The following is a 22350-nucleotide window of genomic DNA, read 5'->3' as shown; positions in this document are numbered from 1 at the left end:
GGCACTACATGCAGAGTCTGAGCAGGACGTCCAGCAAAGGATAGAGGACTGGAATACAAAACTGAAGGCACATGGAATAGAATGGAGTACAGTTAAGGCAGTGGTCATGTCAGTAAATGGGATAATCAGAAGATGATGATTAACTCATTACATCCGAGTGATGCCTTCAGGTGCATCTTCAGTTAACTCCTACTGAAACCTCTAGGCATCAGATATTGCTTGTTTATATTTGTATCAATAATTCCAAAACCATGCTATGCACACTGTTTTAAAAGACTTCATAATCACACAATGACAAACTCAACTGCATTAATATTTCACCTCTGTCTAGTGCAGGTAAATAGATATTAACTGTTGTTTTTATGATATTAATTTATAGAGATATAATTTTAAAATTTTTCTAAATATTTCAGCAATCAAGTAATACATACAGAACTCCTTAGCTTCATATGAAAACTCTCAGCTAGATAAATAAAATGCTTTTGACAGTATGTGTGCAACTTGACTGGTTGCTGAGAAATTGTTTACAAAATATTGCAAATGTAATAGTTACTGTGTTTACTGTGATTTATAAAACTCGGTTTAAGACCTAGAACCTAAATAATACTACCACTATAAAAATAGTTTGTGCTGAAGAGTTTGCTATTTATACTTCTTTCATAACCCTTACGGTTCCAGAGAAAAGAACATTTGGTTTGAAATGTGAGGACATAATTTGATTCTGTCAAACGGCTTAGGCTCCGCCCATTGGAATAATTACAGTGCAAACTTCCTGAGCTCGATTGGAGTAAATGAGTTAAAGCTGAGATAGAAGGGAAAAAAGTGGAACAAGTTAACAGCTTCAAGTATTTGTGAGGTGTGGGTGAGCATGTCAAATCTACAATCAGAGACACTTCATCCAAACTGTGTAAAATGGTGGGGTAGAGAGTACTAGTAGAATACCAATGAAGCAGAAAAGTAAGGTGTATGAAACAGTGGTGCGAACAGTACTAGTGTATGATGCAGAAACCTTGGAAGAGAAGGCTGATCAGCTGAAGAAGCTAGAAGTGATGAAGTAACCAAATGGATAGTAGGATGTACAATATGGGATAGATGAAGAAACAAGGACATCACAGCAGAAGCCAAAGTAGCCCCAATCGCAGAAAACGTTAAAGGGATCAATTTTTTTTGGTCAGTCATAACTGCAGGAAAATAACTGATTTGCTAAGGCAGATTTGGAAGAGACAGGAATAAGTTAAGTGGAGACAAGGACATCAAGCTAAGAGATGGATAAATTCTATGAGAGAAGACCTTATGCAGGAGGATGTGACTGTCATAGAAGGTAGGAGATTGACATTGAATCAGGAGAACTGTGGTTAGTTGACATGATATTCCAACTCCAAAGTAAAAAGGTGGTTGATGATAATGTTGAAGAAAATAGTACCCTATATAGTATTACTCTTCTTTAGGCACTATACTATTGGAAGTTCAAAACAAGTATCTTGTTAGATATTGTGGACATGTGCTGTATATAAGCTGTATGACACACAACCTTAAAGCGCCATCTTGTATACAAATGTGAAGTTACCATGCCTTGCTTAGATATTGATATTGCTAGGTAATGTTACTTCATGCTATTCAAGGGTGGTATACATTACTTACATACCTTTCAGTAATGTTAATAAAGCCTCCACAGTAAATCCTTGGCAAAGCCAAGTGCTTTTATTTGAATTTAGAGCAAACAAGCATTAATATCTGACAGGGTGAGCATTATTAGGAAAGTAAAGGTCAACACAGGGGTGTTGTAAGGTCCAACACAGCAGGGTAGGGGGCTCCCCACTCCTCTACGTCCATTATTTCCCCTACATCACCCATGTTGGAAGGCATTATTTTCTTAGATAATGCACCATCTGTTAAATAATATTAAATTTGCTTTTTTTAAAACTGATGTATACATTTTTTTAATATTTTTATGTAAAATAGTTTGTCTGCCTAATGTTTCAAAGTTGCTATAGAAAATTTAGTTGTTGAAGACAGTATTTTATATCCAAAATCTAAGTTATACAAGTATAGAAATGTACACACACATAAAGAGGTGTGCGCACACACACACACACACACACACACACACACACACACACACACACACACACACACACACACACCTGTCCCTTACACAATGTTGGATTTTCTAGTAAATCACAGAGGAATACAATAAATCAATATAGCTAGACATCAAAGTTTCATATTACTTATTGTTTTGATATTGCAGGTTGATGAAAAGCCTCTTGCTGCACAGAAAAGTTAAGAGGTAAACACTGTCTATCTTGCTTACTTACTCTCTCCCTCACAGAAACATATACAAACACACACAGATGCACAGACACATATATGCGCATGTAATTGCATTACATTTTTCTTTATTTTTCTCACAAAATCTAGATTTTTAAGCTATGCTTAATGAGGAAAAGTAAAATGGCAAGTCCTTGTAAATGCTGCTGCAGTAGTTACCTTTGATAGCTGTTTTTTTATTATTATTTTTTTCTTTTTTTAACTTTTGTTTTTGTCTTATGCTCGCTAAACAGCTAAGTCATATTTTAGGAGCATAAAAATGGCATCCCTTTACTTTTTCAGTCTGTGCATCACAACAACATATTGAGTTGCCATGAAGACGCAGACTTGCTTTTTACCAGGCAATATCTGCACAGTAATACCCTGGTAGACAAAGTTTGTTCTCCAATAAGTTATTGATCTGAGTTTCGCACATTAGCTAATCACTAATAAACACAGCTGATTTCCCGCCACTCATGCTCCTGAAGTAAATGATACAAAGGCACATCTTTGCATCTTTCATATCATGTGATATGTGCTCATTTGCTTTAAAAGACATTCCAGCTCGCTACAAGCAATGGTTAACTAGCATCCTGGCAGCAGACACCTTCAACCACCAATGAAATGAAATTACAAAAAGGGGACCGCAGGAGGAAACACAGAATCAAAATTAAAACTAATTAAAATATAACGGTAGAAGTAATGCTGTAGATACAACACAGAGTTTCCATGTCAAACAACTACATCGGGAAAAACTTGCAAAGCAATGCAAGTCATTGTAAACATTGATTAAATAGTTTCCTGGCAGGTGACTGTAACCCTGTCCTACCAATGAACTTTCAAAAAGGGAAGCACAGAAAAATAAAATTTAAAACTAAATAAAGTAATACAACAGAAGCAATTCCCTAGCTCAGGTACAGCACAGAATTCCCAAATCAAACAGTTATAACAGGGAAACCTGCACATCAAGGACAGTGTTGGGGCCTGTCATTATTCTTTCACTGCATACTCCACTGTCTTTGGGAGGATGTCTGCTAACCAGATGGCGTCCATAATGTAAACTCTGTCACCAGAGGCCTAGATGGCTCATTTACTGCCCAAGCCATTCCATGATATTGCTCCTCTATTATTGAGGAGCATAGAACAAAAAAGAAGGTCTTTGATGGGGTGGCTGGTGGAACTGAAATGCAGGACCTGTCTCGGCATCTTCATCCCATCCCTGATCAGCCAAGAATCAATTTAAAAAATTCCACGATCATGTAACTGAGGCCACTGAAATGTGGGAGACAATCAGGTCCCATTTCTCCACCCTCCTTCCTAAAACAAACAAAAAAAAAAAAAAAAACAGATTAATGCTGCACTCAGATTTCACTGCAAATGCAACACTGGCTATTAAACGACAATATTCACTAAAGAACAATCAGACTGGATGGCCAGTTGTGCACCCTAACACTTTGCACTCTGGGAAGTTGCCTTTGTTCCACCCTAGCTATGCTACTGTAAGTCACATTATTTATTCAAGAACATATCACAGTCTGCTACACTGTGTCAACATGTCCAGAATACCATTATGTCCTCTACAGGTAGTAAGATTTCTCCTAGACAGTCTTCACGTTTTGACACCTTTTTTTTATTATGCTCCTGCAGGTATGGATTGAAGCTGCATTGCAGATTTTTTATTCACTAGGAGTGGGTTTTGGTGGCCTGCTGACATTTGCATCATACAATACTTTCCATCAAAACATTTACAGGTAAGTTTTCTGTTCTCAGTTAAAAATAAGTACAACTGTGCCTTTAATACAGATGTGACATTATGAAGCTATTTTTCTTACCACTGTACATATGGATGTATTTATAAAATATAAATATAGCCATTAACTGCATTCTGATTTGTACTATATTTATAAATGTTTATTATAAATCAAAAGCATGTTATTTGTACCACTACCAGAGGCAGAATAGCAATTTCTACTTGTTTATTTGTAAAATAATCCCATGGATTTATTTTTTTATTTATTTACATATTGGTTCCATGGGTAGGTCACTGGTGACAGAATCACTAATTAAAGGCACAGCCAGGAAATGGTCATGCATTACTTTTTATGTAAAAAGTCAAATCAGAACATGCCAAACTGTTCAGACAAAAAAGTAAACTACATGAGTTTTGAGATAATCTTTTATGAGTGTTTGAGATTCATGGAATTACATCTATGGACCATAATCACTTTGCCAATACTCACCCTCCTCAGGCTCCTCCTTCTAGCAAGGCAAAACAAATGAGGCTTAGGATGAAGTTACAGGCCTGCATCTAATTGCCATGATTTGCCTTTAAAGTAATTGAAGGTATCACTGTTTTTTACATGTAATTGAAATTTATGTTTATTACAGAGATGGAGGAAGCATTCAGTAATAAATTGGTCCTTCCATCAGGTATTATGTCTCCCATTTGTAATGTATCTTCCTAATGTGGAGAAACTTCAGTTAGTTTTGTATTACCTAGGTTACCAAGATGAAAAATGGTTACCACTTTCTTGACTAACCCGTAAAGTTCCCAGGCTTTGTTACATGAAAAATGAATGCAGAATTGTTTTCTCTCTGTAAAAATCTCTCTATAGATTTTTATGGCACCTGTCCTTCAAATAGCTGTTGTGAGGCTGTTTATCTTTTTTTTTTTTTTTTTTTTTGACATTTTGGAGATTTGCTTTCTGATATGTTTGCATGATAACATAACATTTGTTGACTATTATATATTGAATCAGAAGTTGGTCAGGAACACTGATAAGTTATAGTGCAGTAAAATCTAAATGTCCTGCTGTTGGATGTTTATTTATGTCAGAAGAGTAGAAGAGTGTGAAGTCAAGCACTTACCAAAAACACTTCCTAGCTGACAGCTGCTGGGAAATACTACATAGCCTATGTATGGCCTCATTTGTCTCTTTTAGGAAAACCTTTCAAAGGTACCCAACACATGGGTGAATGGCAGTCAGAGGACAAACTCAGTCAGAATATATTCATTTTTATACATGCTTAGTTTCAATAGAATTAGATTCTGTTGAAGAAGGTGCCAAAGGCTGGGCACTCTTCCCTCCCTCCCAACATATTTTGTGGATATACAACCTCCCTTTCATCTCCAAGTCGAACTTTTAATAGGTTCTCAGCCAATTCATACCTTTCTCTATCTCTTGTAAGCTATACATCTCCCTACATCCTAAGGCCCCACCTCCTCTGAATACAGTTCTGATCCCTTTATGTTTTTCTGAATTCATGATGTACTACAATCATATTCCACCACATACATATGCTGACTCACGGTGCAAACTGCATATTTTGAATGCACACCAGATTACATCTTATCTCACACTGGGAATTTCTCAAGTATGAATGTACTTTTGAAGAACCCAGTGCAAACTGTTCAGCAATGAACTATATAATTTGCAAATAATTCTATGCATTCTTTCTTAAGACCTGAACGATTCAATTTGTATGTAATTTTGTAAACTCTCTCATGAAATGAAAATGTGACTTGTATGTAATTTTGTGCGATGAAGTGAACTATGTGACTTGTATACAATTTGTGTGGAATGCACCCAGGTTATGGTTGCAAAAGGTCCAGGAACCAGTCAATCTATAAAAACAAACACATCAAAAAATGAATGTCTTGCTATCTGCACAATGACACTATTGCCTTTGCAGCTGTTATTTTAGCAATTACTAGAACTGGCTGCAATATTTTACTTTATTTTAGCTGTGGAATTCCGTGACAGAAGATCGGTTGAAGCAGTAATATATTGGAAGCTGGAGTCAATCTGATGTGGTAGGATTTACACAGGGGTAGTAATAACAGAGGATTAGACTATACTTCAAGTGGATTTTGTGCAATTTATTTTACTCGAGGTGTAACAGCAACACATGCATTTGTATTATGTGAGCAGGGTGCAATTGGGTGTTTATTTTTCACTTTTCCCCACTGTAGTGCAGCTGTGCAGTTGGTATATATAAATCTGCATGGGTATATGGGGGGTGGACCTTGCATGTGAGTGCAGGGGGCTTTCCCTTTGCAAAAAATATTTTGTTTATGTTTTTGTGAAATTTTGATTTTGTTTCTTGATGTTCAAAAACTGATGAATCATGAGTCAGTGGAGAATGAGTCAACAGAACATAGGGAAATATGTGAGTTATGAAGAATGTTTATCAAGTTTTCATCCTTATCTACTGCCCTGTTGTTTGTACACAAGCCATTTATTTATTGGAAACTGCAGCTATGGTGTCAACTGCTGAAAAAATAAGGTGAGCAGTTTGTTTTTCTCTGAACAGACACTGGATGAAGTCCATTTTGGATTGGTAGCATGCTTCCTCTTGAGAGATGGGAGAACAGCTGCTTGTGTAATGCTGAGGTTACACAGATGGAAAACTTTAACCCGGTATTTGAGGCAGCTTATCTGAATTTAGTTAAGGTACCCCCTTTTGGACAAGTTGGGGATTGAGAACTGTGTGATGGAATTCCGTTTAATAGACATGGACATTTGACGTTTCACTGTTGCAGTTTGGAATGGGCAGTTTGGAATGGACAGGTGGTGGTAGTGTTTCAGTATTTATAAAAGAACATCTAAAAGCCAGAAAAAAGAAAACACCTCAGGGCTAGAAATGCTTATAATTAATACAAGTTGTATTAAATAAAATAGTAAAGGAAAGTGTCAGATACTGTGTATGTCCTCTAAAGAGCATGACAACTTCCTGACTAAACTCAAGGATAAAAAAAAAATCAGTAAGAATACAATCCTTATCTGACACTGAATATTACAGCTGAATTCTAAGATACAGTTAAATTCTGCATTCATGACCACATACTGGTAATTCACAAGTATGCAGGTAAATTAAAGAAAAATCTTAGGAAGAATCTGAAGTTAGTAAGATATGCAAGACAAAAAAGAGGTACTACTTAGTTTTCAAAAATGACCCTGGACAGAAAATGTATAAACAAACAAACAAACAAAAAATAGGACAGAAACTACCATTTTTTCTTATTAAATCATTGAGCTTTAACTGTAAACTCAGTTTTATTTCAAGAACTGAAAGCAGCAACAAGGCATTCTATAATTACATCATAAAACTGAATGGGAAATTGTGAATAAACATATTCTCGATAAACAAAAAAAAAAGATCACTCAGTATGAGGGCATAGCAAGTTTATTTGCAGGAACGTTTATAGAATTAACAATATACTGAGATAAAGGTAAGAGGGTTACAGATACAAAGGGAAAACAATCATTATATAACAGTATAGATAATAATTGCTCCCATGTTTAAAATTCAATCTCATGTTTTCTTGGAAACAGAAAACATAGCTGGTTGCTTTCTACATTGAATCAAGGAAAATCAAAACAACTAGCCTTCATTTCCAGTAAACCCTGGGATTCAGTAAACTTCATATAGACTTTGCGCAAAGCCTGCATGGAGTTTACATGTGTACGCGGTGATGCGATGTGAGCAGCAGTGTTAATGATGTATTCATGCCACGCACCGGGTTTAAACATAAATAAGCACATTTTCATCACTGGCAACAGTTTTGCCAGCCAGGAAACCACTGAAAGCAACACAGATTGCAAACCTATTTACACCAGAGCATAGTTGGTTAGTGTGTTTGTGTGGAATGCTACAATAATCACCAGGGGTTAACATATAGCTCTTATAGCTCTCTCTCAACCTTTTAGTACAGAAAATCTGGACAAAGTCAAACATAATGGGGGACAATGACCCAGAAATATGGACATTCTTTACATATTTGCTCTTTTAAAATTAGAAATATGCTAGAATAACAAGGTTTGTATTAAGATACATTTTCTGAAGGATTTAAAGTCTGAAACTCAAATGCATGTAATTATTTCATGACATCAATCCTGAGATCATCCCAGTGATGTGGCAGAAAGCCACACATTTTCTAAGGAACAGACCAAAAGGTATAAGGAAAAAATCTGGGCATCCTGTGAAAATGTGGACAGTTGAGAGGTATGATAGTTTAGTATGTGACAAGTTGCAAGATCCAAAGAGACACAATGTAGCTAGTGTAAATGTCTTTTGTGCTCATTCTTAATAATAAATCTACTATACATTAGTTGGGTTGTGTTCTTTCTGGTGGGTCAGCTTTTCGCTTGATAGTTTAGTATGTGGTCTAAACACAGTACAAGACAGTGTATACACTGCAGATGATTGTGAAATCCCATTCCTGGCATTCTGTATCAAAGTTGTATAAACAGTCTGTAAGGGTACATGGACTACCATGTACAATAAATACTCAAGGGAAGTGTGCGTATTGAATAGGGACACACAGATGAATTGTAGGAATCAACACAGGGAAAGAAGACAAGTAAAACAACCGAATGTACAGAAGATGAGAGCATGTGAATGGAAGACAGTTGTGGCAGCAGTACCAATCACATATCAATATGGTACAGTAGGGACTGCACAATAAAAATGTGTATTATGTGACTGTCACACAAGGTGATATAACAATGGGGAAAATTTCTGTGTGTGATAAGCATCCTTACATGAACAATGCAGAGGACATCTATCGGGGATGTTCTATGCAATTGGGGTAGGGTGCATATTGTGAAACTATGCAAACTGATTTGCCTGAATATGAGTGTAATCTCAGCAGAGCTCTCCAGCAAGTGGGACAAAGGTAAAGGATCATGGACAACATTAAATGAAGCACACACAATCATGGACAATATCAGAAAAATATCACCAGTAATCCCATGTCTCTGATATAACATATGTGATTTAGAGTAATCAGAGATGGTTCTGCACAAACACACTTGTATAACTATTATGACATGTGTGCACTGTATGAAGGAATCACACACACTGTCCTGACACTGTATCTACTGAAGGTGTTAGGAGGGACACTACTATACCTGTATGTGACATTATGATCAATATAGGCTAGTTGATTGGTGTGCATGACATATATACATATATATATATATATATATATATATATATATATATATATATATATATATATATATTTCCCCTTATGATGGAATTTCCCTAAACTCGAAATTCATAAGCCCGAAGCCAGAATCTCGAGTTTAAAGAAACTCAAAAATATGAAGGGGACATAAAAAAAGAAAATGTACACCTTTCTAATGTTTTTGCAGGAGGGCTTCACCACCCCTGCACCCCCACCCCCCCTACTTAAATATTCCTACTCCGAGATCACACTACAGTGAAGGAAAGGGAAATCTCCTGTTCCGCACTATATGCGTAAGCGCAAAACGGAAGACTTTCCAGTCCTCCGCTATACTGCAGTCACGTAGCATGTGGATTTAACCTGCAAGGGTGCAGGGGGACCTGGTCCCCTGCAGAAAGGTAAGTGTACCCTTTTTTCTGTAACCCTAAACTTCCCATTCACAATTTAGAGTGAATGGAAGTTCGAGATTTTCGTCTCAAGCTTATTGTGAAGGGAACCATATATATATATATAAATTATATATATATATATATATATATATATATATATATATATATATATATATATATATAGCACAAGCCACACTATCACAAATGTTAATCATGCCACTAATGTTGTCAAACAGCTATATATGCACTGTGTGCATCACCAGAACAGGTATTAGACATGCATCTGGTGTAACAACTTGATGGGGGTTTCGCACTATCAGACAGTAATGTTTAGGCTACAAAAAGAATACCTAGATATGGCCAGTAAGATATGTGACAGCTCACTGCAGCAAGGGTGCTACACTTCAGTTACACATCACTGGAAGATGTGTAGGGAGGTACATGAAGAAGGGTGCATTATAATCAGTTATTGTTCTGATGAAGACTGTGAACTATGGAGGTATTATGGCCTGTGATGTGGATGTCCTTCGCTTACTCAGTAATTGCGTTACATACAAGGGAGTAGTCAGCACTGTGGACACATGCTGGTGGACGTTCCACATACCATCTACTGCAGGACACAGGTCACATACCTATTGGTCTGATTATAGGGTGTGATGCCTACATTATACTTGGGTTGTGTGTTTGTTTTCATGCTGTAACAAATCCCTCCATGTTTTTCTGTCATTGCTGGTGTTGTCATGGCTGTGGCAGCAATTTTTGGTGTGTGTTAATACTGTCTGTATTATAGTAATATCTCAGTTGGAGTCAATGATTGCCCACAATCTGTAGTCCTTCAGACAGCTGTTTCGACACAGATGTGTATGTCAGTTGTGATATATGTAACTTAAATAATGGACAGGAAAGGCATAGCAGACAGCCCTGATGTATGGACCTGATCACTGGACCTGAGCTACAGGTCACTTCACACATTTCAACATATTTAGGTGCCACATATGTGTTACAGTGGTCTCCCCACTTGGTGATATAGGTGTTTATGGCCACATCTGACACTGTTGAGTGAATACCTCAATGTGAATTTGTGTCAAATGCATCAAGTTCAAAAAGATGATAGTGTCATCATGCATGCCCTCGATGACCTCTTTGAGGACATTTACCAGATGTAACAGACATGATGCAAAATTAACAACTCACGCAGCTAGGATATTACTAGTGTCCATTTAGAAAAGGTACATGATGACATGGCAGTCTACCTCACAGATGAGGAGAGTCTGGATGTGTCTGTACGTTCATGTATCAGGTGTTGCCCTCCCAACTCAGATGTATGTATGTTGATGTACACCCTTCTACAGGAATACAGCCTATATGGAGGGTGTGTTGAAGTATGTATTCAACCATGTCAGGAAGGTGTATGTGCTGAATCACTGGATAGATGATCTGTGGTGTTGTCACAGCCCATTAAGTCTGTGTGATAGGCCTGGATGAAGGTAAGACAGTGCATACTGCCAGTCTTGATCTGGCCTAGGGTTTGGACACAATCCCCAGTGCAGATATTGTTGAAAAACTCTCCCAGCTGGGGATAAACCCTTACATCACTAGATGGATAACCAATTGCCTCACTGACAGAACACATACTGTGAAAGTTGGTGAATCATCTTGTACCAGTAGAGTTGTCACCATTGGCATACCACAGGGATCTGTGCTTGGCCCGTTACTGTTTGGAATCTATTTCTCTACAGTTCAGGCTAAAGTATATGGCATTTGGCTTATTTTGTTTGCTGATTCTTGCATACTGTGTGCATTCTTTGAGTCTACCTTTGATGATAACATATTACACAAAGGGCTAACACAGGTAAATGAGTGGTGACAAAGCCACACAGTCTACAAATAAATGCAAAAATGTGTCTTTATTTTATCGTTCTGCAAATTGGAATTTCCTACTAATTACAGCAATGGAAAGAGTCCCACTATGCTGAAACCCAGTGATGCAAGCACTGGGAGCGCACGTAGATAGCAACCTGAACTTTAACCACAAAGTGTCCACACTAGTATTGAAAGTCTATGTTGCGCACATCATAAGTCACTCCATCATGACATCAAACCTGAAGCAACTGCCTGCATACAAGAACATGGATAGCGAAACCCCATACAAACCAGTAAAAGCCACTGCAAGTCCTACTTTTAACAACAGACTGTGAGCAGTTCCCTTAAACATATTCAAAGGTCCAATAAAAACAAAACAAAAAAAAAACCCTGAAGCAACTGCCTGCATACAAGAACACAGAGAGAAGAACGTGCAAACCAGTAAAAGCTACTGCAAGTACTACTTTTATCAGACTGTGAGCAGTTCCCTTAAACACATTCAAAGGTCCAACAAAATCAAAATAAAATGAAAAACACAAAACCTAAAGCAACTGCCTGCATACAAGAACATGGAGAGCAGAACTCCATACACACCAGTTAAAGCTGCTGCAAGTCCTACTTTTATCAACAGACTGTGAACAGTGAAGGTCAATTATAATCTTCTCTCTGTGATACTCCTATTGATTCTTCTGTGCACATTACTGGACCGCCCCTTTTCCTCCCATTTATTGTAACAAATATATAAATTTTTCCAAAGCTTTGCATTTATTTTATATTCTTATATTTTATGTATTTTATATATTACATTTATTTTATATTCTTTTATTTTATTGTCCCATATTTTTTAACAAATATACACAGTTTCCCAAAACTTTACATTTATTTTATATTCTACTTCCCTGATGCTTTACTAAATCTGGTTTTGAGTTAACATAGATAAACAGCCTTTAGGTACTGACCTGGGCTAGCTGGTTGATTGTGAGAAGAGAAAAACAGCTTTCTCCAAGTCCTGGTTCATAGCCTCCACCACTTTTCTTGTTCTCCTAAAATAATTTTATTGCAAGGTTTCCTAGCCCTGTGAAACTCTTTTTTGCACAGCTTTCTCCAAACCCTGGCTCTTAGTCACCCCTTCTCTCGGTCTCCTAACATAATCTTATTGTAAGATTTCCAGCCCTGTCAGTCCTGTCTATTCCCTCCCTCTTCCTCTTGAGAATTTACTTATTCCTCCCCTGACCTGCAGTGCCATCTTTAAATACTTAGATCATCTGCTCCCCCTTCAGATTTCCTACCTTACTGACAGTTTTCTTTCCAGATAGCAACTCCACAGTTGGTTTCAACCCACTCCATTCAACCTCGCTGTGCTTGGGCTCACCCTGCTCTATTGCCCTACCCCCATTCCCACCCACCCACACATCAATTACATTTATACTTACTCTAGCTCCTCCCCCCACCCCACCACCCAATTATACCCCCAATTCCCCTCTCATTACACCACTAGTCACACCTCTTCACTTCTGCTCACATTACACCATTAGCCACAACTCCAACCAAATCCATATATACCCAATATCTTAACTCACCTCATCATTACCCCATCAGTACAATCTCTTCTCCACCACATCTCACTATTGCACACTAATTCTCACTCCTTTAGTCACCCACATCCCACACTGCAATGTCCATCTCTACTATCACTACTCTACTTACCTTATCACTCTCTTTCAATATCCTACTACATCTAACCTATCTACATCATTCTTCTAACTCTTCCTCCCACTGGACATTATCCTCTCTTCCCATACAGTCTAAACACACCATTTCATTCCCACAAATTTCAGCCAGCCTTTACAACACAAGCATCTTATTATGTACCAGAGTAAAAGTCCTGCCCCACCATCACCACAACAATAATGTTTTCTCTCTAAATTATCCAAAGTAAAACGGAAACTAGAATACACTGTTCTTCCATATCCTGTAACAAACATATCACTATGCAGAGACATACATCCCAACTAGGGTCCCATCTCCTCTCCTCTTCAACCCCCCAACTCCCATAAATTAATAAAGTTCACTACAATTAACATACAAAGTATCAGAAATAAAATACCTATCTTCCATGCATGGATAGCCCACAACACACCCGATATTATTGCCGCAACTGAAACATGGCTAAAACCCTACATTAGGGACAAAATTCCTTCCCTTAGATTTTACCTTTCTTAAGGCCAACAGACCCTGAAGAAAGGTGGAGGCATCTCTCTAATACACCCCATGTCTTTCACTACTGCCCCATATACAAAACCCATCCCACAGTTCTCCACAACCGGATATCTACTTTCTTTCCTTAAAATGAATAATTGCAAAAGCTTCTTTTTGATAGGCATTTACATTCCTCCAGGCAATATCATCCCAATTATTGAGGAAATCCTTGTCTGGGCATCTACTAACATAAAAAATGAGGGTATCATACTGGGAGATGTAAATATCAACTGGCTAGACATATCCCCACACCACTATAACTGCAATATCAACTATATAATTTCACCCAGCTAGTTAACACCATAACCAGTTCTAATAAAATTAATGCTAGTGGCTCAATCCTAGACTGGATTTTAGTGTTCAACCCAAATAAGATCAAATCCGCTGGTACACTCTCCAATAGTATAAGTGACCACTTATCGGTCTTTATACAACATGAATATACCACAGACATCTACTCAGTGCATCAGACCGACTTTCCCTTGCCTTTTCTATTACTCTCTCTTTTATATGGTGCCTCCCTCCTCACCAACATTCAGTCCTCACTAAAGTCAAAGCTAGACTCACGCTACAACAAAATTTCCTAAGTTTGCAACTAATGCCTCCTAGTCATCCCACCACTGCTTATCATTACACAACCTAAAATGGCTTGAACTCGCCAACTGTCTCACCTTTATCCAACTAACTGCAGCTCAGAAACTCATTCATAATCCATCCATGTGCCCTGCTCCCTCCCCCCAACACTTAGATCCACCTGCTCAGTAATGCTCTTCAAGACATCTCTGAAACAGCAGTATTATCATCTTGGCTGTGGACATGTGCTAACACCACATCTCATATAACCTAACTTCAACCATCACAACTATTCTCCCCTCCACTCTACTAATCTGGCATCCTCCTTTCACATCCATCTGTTTTTTTACTTGCTCTACTTCTCCATCCTGTCCATTTCCCACTTCTACTAACCTTCATTGTCCTACCATTGATCCCTCCTGTCTACTTCCTTCTCTTCCTAACCCTTACAGACCTATCATTGAACCAGGCAAGACATTCAGGTACGCTCATAGCCTACCTTAATATCATACCACGACTTACTGTATATCTTCAACAATATCCCTCGACTCTGGTGATTCCTGCAAAAGGACTTGTACAGCCTATTGTTCAGCTATTACACCTCCTAAACATGTGAAACGTTTAAGTACCTAGTCTCTAATTAATTCATATATCTGCTTTGCACCAACTGCATGAAGTGTCCTATATAAATTTTGCTAGCTGAAAACTACTTATATGGAATGTTCTCATGTCTATACACTGTATTGCTTGCATAATATCTTTGATTTGAGAATGATTACTTATATACCTTTTTTACCAATTGTATAAGCTGCCAATAATATGTACTAAATGTTTTTATTAATGTAAATTCTGTATTGCATGTGAAATGTCTTATATGTGGAACTTTTCTCTCCAGGACCCCACTGAAAATGGACACTTCTGACCCAGCTGGACCATCCTGGTAAACAGATGCAAATAAATAAATATTAGTATTCAGGTCTGAGGATTATATTACAGTAGTGTACTTGATCCTCATTAGAACACTAATAGTGTATAATGCTCTATTTTGCATGTATTGTACCTCACTAGACACATGCAGCAGCTGGAGAAACCACAAAGGTTTCTCACCAGGAAAACACAGAGCCTAAAAACCAGGCCATGATGTATGTGGATAGACTGAAAGCTATGTCATTGTAATCTGTATCGTATAGGATGAGGTGACTTCTGCCTGGCATCCAGGCCAGTTGGTGAGCCTGCCCTGCTGGGCACAGTGCACATCCACAAATCAGATATAGCTGATGACATCAGCAGTGTCTGGTGAGGAGAATAAGGTAATAACAATATTCCACATGCTAATATAAAAGGCTCTTTGTAATGTCAAGCAAGTACACAAACACACACACACACACACACACACACACACACACACACACACACACACACACACACACACACACAACACCCAGCTGACTGCAGTGAGAACAGAACTCCTACCTATCAAAATACACAGAGTACAGAACTTTGTATTTAAGGCAAGCACCATAGCTCAAGTCTGAATTTTACAAAGCTACAGAACAACTTATAGTGGATATCATCAGCAGTGAATACTGAAGAGAAAATGTTGGGAGGCCTGCATGAAAAGAATGTGCAAGTGTTAAAATACTGTCAGTTCATGGGACTGGAGAGGTAACTGTAGGATACACACTTATGCTGTTCTGGCTAGACACAAGCACACACACATGCATGCGCGCATAGACACACACACACACACACACACACACGCACACGCACACATGCACACACACACACACACACACACACACACACACACACACACACACACACACACACACACAGTTGACTGCAGTGACAACAGAAACCCCTACCTATCTAAGTACACAGACTACAGAGCTCAGTACATTATGCAAATGCCATGGCAGAAGTCTGACTTTTAAAAGGATGCAGGACAACTTATAGTGGATGACATCAAAAATGGATGTAGGAGAGATGTTGGTTGGCCTGCATAGATTCATAGCTTCACAGGTTCATAGGTGGTTACCAGGCTAATGACCTTAGGGCCTTTATAAACCCTAGCCATGTAAAAACCCAAGTACCCTAACTGAGTGAATTTTGGCCCAGAAAGTGTAGTTCTTTGGCCGTTTGGGCAGTTTTCCATCTCTTTCAACTTGCTGGCTTAAACGTCTATGTATGTACTTGTTCCCTGCCTTTCCTGTAACTAGTCTAGTCCAGGTACAGATTTGCTGTATTCCAGGACTCTTTGTAAGCTTCTGAGCCCCCCCCAAGCCTTTCTGTGTTGGAGGGAAGCATTCTATCTTATCAGTGGGAGTGGTAAGAATTAGGTAGCCTATCTCCCACAAGAGGAGTGGCTCCTGGCCCAAACATTGTAGCTATTGGCTGTTTGGGCTGTTTTCTTTCCATCTCTTTCAATGTTCTGGTTTAAAAGTCGCACTTGCGCTTGTTTCCCACCTTTCCTTTAACTAGCCTAGTCCAGATACAGTGTTGCTGTATCCAGGACTGTTGGTAAGCTTCTGAGCCCTGCAAGCCTTTTTGTGTTGGAGGAAAGCCTTCTAGCTTATCAGTGGGAGTGGTAAGCACTAGGTAGCCTGTCTACCATGAGAGGAAAGGTTCTTGGCCCAGAAATTGTAGTTTATTGACCATTTGGACAGTATGTCCGTCTCTTTCAACATTCTGGTTTAAAAGACAACATCTGTGCTTGTTTCCCATCTTTCCTGCAACTAACCTACTGGTAGCACTAGAAAGCCTTAAACTGATACAAGCCTTCTAGCTTAGGAGAGAGACTTTGGAGTGATTAAGTATCAGTTTTCTGTACTTTCTTGCTGTACTTAACTGTTTTCTGCCTAAACACAGATTTTCCAGCATTTATTGTGATTTAAAAGCTTGTTTCTTTCACATATTGTACTTATTTGACTGCCTGCACTTTTAAAAAGTTTTTTGTTTAAATAATTTGTTTAACTATTGTAGGCTACACACTAAAGTGCGATAGCCTTTTCTGATCATTTGTAGTCGTTAAAAGCTGTTTTAAGTGTATTTTTTACTGTTTTTGCCTTATCTTTAAAAAAAAAATAAATAAATAAAAAAATAAAATCCTTGTTTCCTGCCTTTCTAAGCTAGTATAGTCCAGTTTTCAAGCTAGTGCTGAATTCAGGGCTATGATACTAGTTTCTGAGTTTCCCATACCTTACTTGGATAGAAGGAAGTTTCTCTGTTCACCTGTGAGAGAGGAGAGCTTTGAGCAACCTATCTGTCCCTGGAGGAGTGGTTCCAGCCCAGAAGTTAGTAGTGTATTGGCCATTTTGGGCTAATTTCTATCTCTTTCATTTCCCTACTATAAAAAATGCATTTGCAAGGTTTTGCGCTCCAGGCAGTGCCGGTTAGCTACGGTTAAATGATTCCTGGCTCCACTAAGTCTCCTCTTCAGTTTTTCCCTTGAAACTAGTCTATCTCTCAACCTAAGCACTCCAAAAGCATCTTACAGCCCAGCACTTGCTCAGACCTAATAGCAAGCACTAATATACCCTGACACTGATTGCCCAGCAGGGCAAGGCTCTTTATTCGCCCCTCACCAACCAAGCGACTAAGCAGCTCACCCAACTATTCAGGCATGACCAAAGGGCAACTTCAGGTGCACTCTCCAGTCCAGCTAGTGAATCTGGGTATCCTGAGGCAATGTTACAACTGCCTCATGTACACAAACAACCCTCTTTTCCTACCACAAAACACTAACATATGCGAGAGATGCAATTATACAGCCAAACTGGAAGCTAAGCTGTCTCCACCTAAGACTGGAACAGACAGTCAAGAGGAGAAGGTTAACACTTGCACCACAACTACAGCCACACACAGACCTACTAAAACAGCATTGGCAAAAAATATACATAAATACACAAAATCATACTTGGAGGCTCTAAATAAAAACCTGCAAAAGCATCAGAGACCTCCAAAGCAGACACCCAAACAACCTGCACTTCCTGTCACAAACCAGACAACACATAAAACACAAGATCAGTGTGCTGCACAATCACAGCCCTTAAGGTGAAATAACATACCTAACACACTAGTAATAGGTGACTCTATAGTCAGGCATACTGACGTCCCACTCACTAGGCTGGACAAGCAGAAAGTCACTGTTAGCTGCCTGTCAGGAGCCAGAATCTGCCACATAAAACAAGCACTCAGGTCACTCCAGAACAAGTACAAATATGACGCTGTCATTGTTCATGTTGGTGTGAATGACCTGAGACGTACCTCTCTGGACTACATGAAAAGAGACATGGAAGAGCTCTCTGATCATGTAGCCCAGGCTGGTATGACCTGACCCTGAGTAGCATCCTTCCCTCACCAAGAATGATACCTCAGTATAAAGAAAAAAATGATCAATTTCAACAATTGGCTAAGCTTCTGGTGTCATTCAAAGGGGATCTAGTGTTTGTCAGCCTGGGACGACATGCTCGACAAGCTGTGTTGCTTCACAAGAGACGGCTTGCACCTGTCACCCCTAGGCTTTTGAATACTAGCCAAGGCTCTTGCTGCCCCCATAGAGCCTTTTTTAGGGCTCAAAAGTCAAACCCACCTCTGTAAACAGCGCAATTAACAAAAAACTGAGTGTTATGCTACTCAGTGCCAGGAGTTTAAATCTCAAAATGCATGGGCTCAAAGCACTCCTCGGTATGGAGAACGTCGACATCTGTGCAGTAACTGAAACCTGGTTCAAGGCTGCAGAGAGCAGCCCAGCACTACTGGGCTACAACTCATACCACACATTTCGGCCACAGAACATGGACCAAAACACAAAATGAGGGGGTGTATCCATATTCATCAAGGATACCTACACCTCCAGGTTAGTGGCACAGCATGATACCTCTGAGATCATCCATGTGCAACTAACATCGGGCAAATCTGAAATGCAAATTGTGGCCTGCTACAGATCACCCTCCATAACCCTGGACCACCACTCTACCATTCTGGAGACACTGGAAAACATGAAGGTCCTACCAAACACCCTGATATTGGGTGATTTCAATTACCCTCCCATTCACTGGGAAAACTACTCAAGTACAAATTCCCAGGCCCAGCGCTTCCTGGAATTCATCAACTCAAACTCCCTGGATTAGCTGGTAAACTCCCCTACCAGAGGTGAAAACGTATTGGACCTGATCATCACCAACATGGGCAACAGGTGTTCCACACCGGAGGTCAACCCATCACTGGTTAAATCAGACCATGAACTAATCACTCTGGATGTCCACACCCCACCCCCAACTAAGGAAACCACAATAAAAATCTTTTCTAAAGCAAACTTCACCTTATCTAGACAGAGGTGGTACGTTTCACAGCCCCTACGCTAAAGGATAACACTGCCCAAGATGCAGAAACCTTTACAAATGCACTCTATGAGCACCTACAAGGATGCATGGATCGTGCCATCCCTAGCAAAACCAAGACTCACTCCTCTAAGAGAAGGAAACCAGTTTGGTGGACCACTACAATAAACAGGCTATACAATAGAAGGAGGAAACTAGTTCAGAAAAAAAGCAAATCCCAAGAAGGAAAGACATCCCTGATCAGTATCAGTAAGAAACTGAGGTCCCTCATGAAATCATCCAAGGATAACTTTGAAGGAAAAATAGCCAAAGATTCAAAAGATAACCACAAAGCCTTCTTTAGCTATATTAAGAATCTAAGTGGCAACTCGCAAATATGCACTGAACTAGTGCAAAATAGCACAAAATATACTGAACCTACTGATATTGCCAACATCATGGCAGATAGATTCAGTGCACACTTCACCCCCCTCTCACCTCCAAAAGGGCCCACAACAATACCGGAAAAGTGTACTGTCCCAAAAATCACAGAGGCACAGGTGAAAACAGCCCTTTCAAAAGCCAAAAACACAGTGTAAATGGGAACATATGTTGTCCCAGGCTGTGTCTTGCATGAACTACAGAACAAACTAACCCCCCACCTAAACACACTGTTCAACCTCAGCCTCTCCACAGGCTACTTGCCCATAGAATGGTGCACAGCAACGGTTATCCCTCTCCACAAAGGAGGGGCCACAACTGACCCTGGTAACTATTGCCCTGTCAGCCTGACTTGTCTGGTCTGCAAGGCTATGGAGCACATCATCATGGAACTCATTAACAAAGACATTGGGAACCTCCAAACACTTGACCCGGCCCAGTTCAGCTTTGTTAAGGGCAGATCATGCCTTCTAAACCTGGTGGACTTCTTTGAGACAGTCACCAAGGCCATAGACGAGGGAAATGTGGTTCACACAGCCTACCTTGACCTCGCCAAGGCTTTCAACACCATTTCCCACTCGGGTAACACAGTAAAACTCACCAGCCTGAACATAAACCCCTACGTCATGAGATGGGTTGCCAACTGGCTTACAGACAGAACTCACACGGTAAGAATAGTGGGCTGCAGGTCCGACTCTAAACCAGTCACAAGTGGTGTCCTGCAAGGCTCGGTCCTGGGACCCCTACTGTTCAGCATATACTTCTCAGAAGTACAGGCAAACACAGGAGGACTATGGCTAACCAAGTTCGCCGATGACTGCAAACTGGGAGCCATAACTGACTCTCCGGCTGACACGGACATCCTCCAAAAGGGCCTTACTGAGACCGACACCTGGTGTCAAAGTCATGGCCTCAAGCTAAATGCCAAAAAATGCAGTCATCCCATTTGGGAAAAACAAAATGCCCACAAATTACCACATAGGTGGCAGTCCCCTTAATACAGAAGAGGTAATAAGAGATCTGGGGAACCAGGTAAATAGTAATCTCTTCTTTGACAACCATATTGTCAAAGTAGTTAGGAAATCCTTCTATGTAGCCCATCTAATTACTAAAGGGTTTGCATCTAGAAATAAAGAGGTTATAGTGCCCCTCTACTTGTCACTCATTAGACCCATCATAGAGTACAATGCCCCATTTGGGATGTACCTCACATGACACTTCCAACAGCTGGAAAGACCACAAAAGTACCTCACCAAGAGGATTACTGGTCTCAAACATATGTCCTATGCAGCCCGACTGACAAAACTCTGACTGTACTCAGTGGCATATCGCTTACTCAGAGGTGCTCTCTGCCTGACTTGCAAAGCCATGTTCAACTCAGAATTGATGGACATGCTCCCCTTAAAGAAATCCAAGTCACTGCGAGCCACACGCTCTAGTGAGCTAAACCTCACCACAACAATAAATAGAACATGCTGGAGGGATAGATTCCTGTCACAGAGACTCCCCATGCTTTGGAACAAAATTCCAAATTACATCAGGCAGATCCCCTCACTAGCACTCTTCAAGGGAAACCTTGATGAGTTGATGGGTAACAGAAAATACACCCCTGGGATCACTTCATTGGCTCTGCTTGACAGAGGATCAGTTAATTAATCAATGTGGTGGCAAAAGCCGACACACTCTGGCTAGGCTTATAAATGCCCTCGGGCAGATAGCCTAGTACTTACCTATGAAACTATGAACCTATGAACATAGTTAGATGGTCATTGTTAGTAGAGTGATTTTGTGATTAGCACCGACTGCCTCTGTCGATGAGGGACACACGTGCCACCCTTGGGGTGAATTTACAATCACTCATCCAGTTGTTAAGGTTGTGCTTGAGTAGGGTCATTGAGGAGCACTGCTTCACATGCAGTGGGAGCCTATTCCAGAGGAATGGCAATCACTGGGAGATATGTCTGTCTCTCCAGCATGTTCTGTTTATGTCACAGACTAGGTTGAGATCCCTGGAGCAAGTTATTCTTGTCCCATTTGATTTGCAAATGTCCAGCATTTCCAGTAGAGCAGGGTCTGAGACTGCTCTGTAGGCCAGGCACAGGCCACCTCTCATCAGCCTGTATGATACTGAGTACAGTGACAGGGCCTACAATCTTTCCATGTATGTCATGTTTTGCAGGCCCTGGATTTTCCTGGTCAGAAACCCTGGTGTTTCTCCACT

General features: G+C 39.8%; 1 protein-coding gene across 1 annotated transcript in view; it reads left to right on the top strand.

Annotated features, from left to right (window-relative positions):
- The window catches only part of SLC6A7 (solute carrier family 6 member 7), a 1098089-nt gene that overhangs the window by 569682 nt on the left and 506057 nt on the right, over positions 1-22350 (top strand). The window contains exon 7 of the mRNA XM_044069564.1: positions 3958-4061. Coding sequence (XP_043925499.1) covers positions 3958-4061 — 104 coding nt within the window. The remainder of the gene's footprint in view (positions 1-3957; positions 4062-22350) is intronic.

Source organism: Protopterus annectens, chromosome 4.part0 (genome assembly GCF_019279795.1).
Source record: "Protopterus annectens isolate FY-2018-M chromosome 4.part0, PAN1.0, whole genome shotgun sequence".
Taxonomy (NCBI): Eukaryota; Metazoa; Chordata; order Ceratodontiformes; family Protopteridae; genus Protopterus; species Protopterus annectens.
Note: the sequence above shows the minus strand (reverse complement) of the source record. Positions and strands in the feature narration are given on the sequence as shown.